This window comes from Melospiza melodia, chromosome 3, assembly GCF_035770615.1.
Source record: "Melospiza melodia melodia isolate bMelMel2 chromosome 3, bMelMel2.pri, whole genome shotgun sequence".
NCBI classification, from domain to species: Eukaryota; Metazoa; Chordata; class Aves; order Passeriformes; family Passerellidae; genus Melospiza; species Melospiza melodia.
Window position 1 is genome coordinate 120,550,925 of NC_086196.1, and position 6,000 is coordinate 120,556,924.

Here is a 6,000-nt window from a genome sequence, read left to right on the forward strand (position 1 = left end):
GTAAGACAGGCTCCAAAAAAAAAAATGCTGGAACAAGCCCCTAAAAGCAGGCAAAACCCAAATCACAATTCATATAAAAGACTATATTAAAAACTGCTTTTCCAAGGCTTCCTCCAATTTAGAGCTATTAATATGTTGTCCTAGTTTCAGCCAAGGGCAGAGACAATTTTCTCCCACTGGCAAAGAGGGGAGCTTGAAGCCATGCGGGCACGGCTACATTGTTACTCTGTATCACCCAAATCATCACGGGGGTGAAGGGGATTTTCACTTTCCAGGAGAAAGGGGTGTGGTTTCCTGTGGAAGAAAAAGGAACAAAATGACCATGGAGGGTCATTGCCTTCTCCCAGGAGAGCAAATGGTGATTGGAGAGGTGAGGTGGTGTGGAAGGTCTGGGCATCATCGTTTTTTGTTATCTCAGGCTTGGGGAGAAAAACATGGGCACGGACTTCCATGTGCATTTTTGTATGCAATCACCTTTTATACAACGTTTTTATTAGTGTTCTTGCTGTTTTTCTTATCTCATTGATGTTTTCCAGTAAATTCTTATTTCAATCTATAATCTCTGCCTTTTTATCCCTCTCTTACCAAAGAGAGTGAGGGAAGGGAGTGGTTGCTTAGACCCTAATTTCCATCTGGTTTTAAACCATGACATCTGCATAAGCATATTGATTTCAGTCCTGTACTCCTCTGAAGATTCCATTCAGTAAAAACCTTTTCTTCAAGTAGGGTGTAAACTAGGAAAAGAATGAGCAATTCAATTTTCCCTCATGTTTATAGAATTATTTCTTTTGGTTGTGTCTTTTTTTTTCTTTAAAGCAAATGGATTAGATGAAGTAGGAAAAAAATTCCTTTATCAGACAAGTTCTATTCCTCAATACAATTTTTTAACCTACAAGAACAATGTTCTGTAATTTTCACTAGCTCTAACAACAACACATCCATATACTTTAGGGAAAAGGTGAAAGCATCTGGAAACAATTCCATGCTTTGCTCACTGTGGCAAAGTTTCTCTGGCATGCAAAAAAAAAAAAAAAGACATCTTGCAAAAAGAAAAGTAATAAAAAGCTAACACTTCAATAATGTTCACTAACTTCATTAGAACTACTAAAGAGGGTTGTAACAATTACCAAGGCCTGAACCAAACCACTTGAAACAGATGATGTGTTTTCCTTGCAAGGTAGTGATAGAAGTTGCTGGATCAAAATAAACAGATGCAGTTAACTGAAGCATGTACTCACCAGGATGTGCTTGTAAAAACAAGAGAGATAAAAAAGGAAGACAACAGTAACAAAAGTTGGAATTTGGTTTGAAGATAGTTTTGACTAAAAAAATGCAGGGGAAAAATTGCAGCCAAAAGGTATTCAACCTGTGAACAATTCTATTTGGAAGGACCTAGAAAATTTGAACATACTGTCTCATGAAAAGCGAAGAAACAGCCAAAAAAGTCAGTGAACCATTATGAATTTTTTCTTTCTGAAATTCAACTAAATCAAACATTTTTAGAGAAGTAGAAAATCCATGAGGTTATTTTTCCAGACCTCTAATAATCTCATCTGCCAGTTGTTTCATTCCCAAGAAAGAGTTCTTAAAAAGATCAAGTTGCTACAAGACCCTAGAATTAGAGTCTCTGTCTCAGTATTTCATCTCCCACCTTCTAGTCTCTCTAGTTTAATAGTGATTTTTGCCAAGCAGGTGATTCCCTAAAGAAATGATCTTACCGCCACAGTTCCACTTCTTCTTCTGACATAGATGCAGTCCTGGCTGATTCTTTGTAGAAGTTTTTCTCAATTGGAGGCAAGCCTTAAACAATCAGAAAAATCCCACTCAAATCAGCAAGAAATAATACAGAGTCAATGTAAGTCTGCTAAAGCTTAAGATGGAAAGCCCAGGACCCAGAAAGTTCCTTGAGCCAGAAGACTAGCTGGAAGTATGGAAAACCATTGCTCACGTAAAAAGATGAGGGCTGAGACAAACACTTCAATATCTGCAAAAAACCCACTCCCTCACTTTTAAAGTTCTGAAGTAATATCTACTAACACATACAGTAGTATATTTAACAACTCCTAGTTTTTTTATTTTTTGGTGGCCACATACAAACAACACCATTTTCAAAGGGTGACATTCAAAATACCACAAGAGTAAGAGGTTTAAGTCTTGGCACAGTAATCAGTATCCTCCATGACCATGTTGAGAAATGCTACCATGGCCAGCTCACTGCAAATACGTCACTGAAGAAACATTCAGTCATCTCAAAGCAAGTATTAGAAAGTTCAAGCATTCCAACAGATTTACCACGTAAAGACAAGTATAATACAATCAAAATTGTAAAACTAACCTGCCCACTTCATAGATTCATATTTGGCCCTGTTTTCTCGAAGAGAGGCCCAGTTAATTACTGGTTTCTTTGGGTTATTTTCAGGCTTGATAATGTCCAAGGTTTTTCCTGCAGAGTTAGTAACAAAATGCTGCTGTTTGATGGAACAAACATGGGGAGAAATCTCCCCTCAAAACAAATGTGTTTTCTATTGCAGGCCTCATATATTTTAAATATGCATGAAATATATATATAAGTGGAAAATTATTTCCCAGATCTGAGCCCTGAAACATTGCTAAAATGTGTACAAATTCAGTTTTGATAAAAAAGGGAAACATTTCAACATCCTTAGCTACTTAAAGGAAGAAATGACAGGGTATGACATGCTTCTCCAGCTATAAACTAGGTTTGTTGTGCTGCAAGGTTTGGAAACCAGTAGATGATATGCAGAGAAAAAGCTTTAACAGCTACAAGAGCAAAGCCTAAAGCATCCAACAACACCATAATAAAGTCTAAGTCTAGTTATATTCTATACTTCTTTTTTGATGAGATTAACACATCCTAAGTAAGTGCAGTTTAACCTGAAGATATAAATAGCAACACAGTTGTGTGGAAAATTAGTGGAAAGGCAGGAAACATAGGGATAACACTGTCACAAACCCAAAGGTAGCTTTAAATATTTCTAGTCTCTTGAAACATACTCATGCACCTTCTGGGACACTTCTAAAAAGGAAACACACAACTACTCCAGTCCTTATTCTAATGCTGGAACATAATTCCTGGATCCCTTCTTCCTCATCAGAGCATCAGGTCAACAACTGTGGATGGTGTTCGCCTGTGCAAAAAACTGTTGGGAGCACATACAAGACATACCAATCATATAGGCAGCATCCAGACATACAAAAATGATTTCTATATCCATGTAACACAGCTACCACAGGAAAGCCCAGTAAAGCCAGGTACAAAGTGCAGCACCAAATCTTGAGACATTAACATCCCTTGAAAGCAGTAGGAAGTCAGCATGGCCGTGCTATGATCAGCACTTTACAGACTGTCTTTACAAAGGTTTACTGAATTGTAATTCTCCACAGATACCAGATTAAAACTTGCACTAGAGCCAATACTGTTATTTTGGAGGAATCAAACTGATAGTGCAAGAACCAAGGTGGTATAACATTCTGCATCCATAAAATTGTTGAAGACACACAAGAACTGGTTTTCATGGAATCCTGGCAGTTTGGTGGGAGGGGGAACTGTCCATAGTTGAAAAAAAGGAGGATATCTTGGTATTTCTGTTTTAAGAAGATGCCATTGCCCAAGAACAAGGTTTAAGAGGTTTAAGTTAACTTACTTGGCAAAATACTAACAATATAAAAAGACTCCAGCAAACTACCAAATATATGGAACACAATAATATTTTTGCCCCCAACCTCACATTTCTTACCTTTCTCTGTCCCACCTCTTACATAGTTTTGTCCAGAACTTGTAATAAGATTGTCAATCAACATCTTGGCTTTGTTTTGCACATCAATGCTGCCAAAAATCTTTACTTCAGATTCATAGGTTCCTCTTGTAACCTATGTTCAAAAACATCACTGAATTTTTTTTTCCATACTGCAAAGACAAACATTATACAAGAACACATACTGAAAACAATTTTTGGTCTTTTTTTCCCTGAAGTTTAACTTGTTCTATGAAAAGATAGATTTATTTCCTTCTAAAAGAGAAGGTAATAAATGCAAACTTAAGGAAAAAAAAATCAATAACTTTTTCGTATTTTCACATAACATCCAAATTGCACCCTCAATTCCACTTTCTTTACACCAACTCTAAAACAGTGGCATTATTACAGCTATTGTATCACCCTTAAACTTCCTTCAAATGGCTTACACAGAAACAAAACCAAGTATGTCCCCAAAAAAGCCCATTCCTTGACAACATACAGCACATGGTACCTTTATCCTGGAACCTGAAGAATCCTCAAGTTCTTTAATTTTAGTTCCACCCCTACCTGTTATAAAGATACACAGGAGGTATTACAGAGATTTAGGACAAACTGCCCAAACCTAGACATTAATTGTATGTATTTTGTTTGTGACCAAACCCTGAGACTTTCATATGAGTGCGTGTACCTACAAATAAAAGCACTTTTGACATCAAACCGTTGGAGACTGTAGGTACCTCTTCTGTCAATTAAACAAATGCAAAGTTTGTATGTAGGGGAATGGCCTTCAGTAGAAGAGATGGAGAAGTAAAACTAGATCAAGAGATCGTCACCCTTCCTCCATGTGACTAGAGGGGCTTCAGAACACTTGCACACTGCTGGCCTTGAGAAACAGACATCAACTCAATCACTTTAGGGTGGACAAGTTTCCCTGGCGAGTGGCAGACACTGCAAGAGCAGCCTGCCGTGCCCAGGTGGATGGAGAGAGCCGCACGGAACTGCGAGGGCCCCTCCGCGGCCAGGCTGACGGAGGGCAGGGACCCACTCCCTCAGGGCACGGGGGGCACCGGCTCCTCCCCACCCGCTTACCCCAGGGGCCAAGCACCCGGCCCGGGGGTGCACCGGCATTACCTATGAGAGCCCCGACCAGGGCGCTATCCAGGTGGAAGCAGAGCGGCGCCCCAGAGTCCCGAGCCTGGCCGGCCGCAGCTCGGGGCGGCCGCTGCCGCGCCGCCCGCCTCGGGCCGCCGGAGCCTTCAGCGCCTCGCGGCTCCCACCCTTCTCCTCCGGCATTCCCCGTGCCCTTCCCCCATCGCCCGCCGCTCTCCCCGGAGCCGCGGCCCCACGAAGGGGTGCTGGGCGACCAGCACAGCGCCCCGGCAGCAGCGGCGGCCCGCGGCCAGTCCGGCGCGCCCAGCTCCTCATCGCTGCTCGCGTCCCAGTCCGACATGGCGGCCGCACCCGGCTCGGCCGCCCATGCGGAGGAACTTGGCGCGTCTCAAGCCCGGGGCGCGCTGATTGGCCGGGGCGGGCCGCTCTCTGAGCTGTGATTGGCTGGCTCCGCAGGGGGGGCGGGGCTCTATGGCTGCCCCTGCTGTGTTTTCGGGGGATCACGGAGTCGGTTCGGCTGGAAAAGGCCTCGGGGACCATGGCGTCCTACCCGTGATCCAGCAGAGCCCTGTCAAACACGCCGTGGCACTGAATGTTTGACACCATGCCACGTGCAGTTCCTTAAGCACTTCGAGCACGCTGACTCCCCCGCTCCCTGGACAGCCTGTTCCAATGCCCGCTCGCTCTTTCTGCAAAGAACTTCTTCCTAATGTGCAACCTAAACCGGCCCCGGCGCACTTTGGGACTGTGTCCTCTTGTCCTGTCACCGGTTGCCTGGGAGAAGAGGCCGACCCCCACCTAGCAACAGCCTCGTGTCAGGCAGCTGTAGAGAGCCATAAGGGCCTCCCTGGGCTTCCCTTCCTTCAGGATAAGCGACCCCATTTCCCTCAGCTGCTCCTCACAGGACTGGTGCTCCACACCCTTCACAGCCTTGCCCTTCTCTGGACTTGCTCCAGCACCTCATGTCTTTTCTGCACCGAGGGGCGCAGCACTGGAGAGAGGACTTGAGGTGTGGCCTCACCAGTGCTCAGTACTGGAGGGTCAATCATTGCCCTGGTCCTGCTGGCCACACTATTGCTGATACTTTCTTATTTCCTCCCTGCTCCTCTGCCAGCACGGGGGAACCCTGGGT

At 43.8% G+C, this 6,000-nt stretch overlaps 1 protein-coding gene across 1 annotated transcript in view; it reads right to left on the minus strand.

Moving 5' to 3' along the window:
- DDX43 (DEAD-box helicase 43) overlaps nucleotides 1–5,208 on the minus strand; it is a 21,398-nt gene extending 16,190 nt beyond the window's left edge. The window contains exons 1-5 of the mRNA XM_063152918.1: nucleotides 4,890–5,208; nucleotides 4,270–4,325; nucleotides 3,759–3,891; nucleotides 2,336–2,443; nucleotides 1,719–1,800 (exon numbers count right to left, since the gene is read on the minus strand). Coding sequence (XP_063008988.1) covers nucleotides 1,719–1,800; nucleotides 2,336–2,443; nucleotides 3,759–3,891; nucleotides 4,270–4,325; nucleotides 4,890–5,208 — 698 coding nt within the window. The remainder of the gene's footprint in view (nucleotides 1–1,718; nucleotides 1,801–2,335; nucleotides 2,444–3,758; nucleotides 3,892–4,269; nucleotides 4,326–4,889) is intronic.
- Nucleotides 5,209–6,000: the final 792 nt, after the last annotated feature.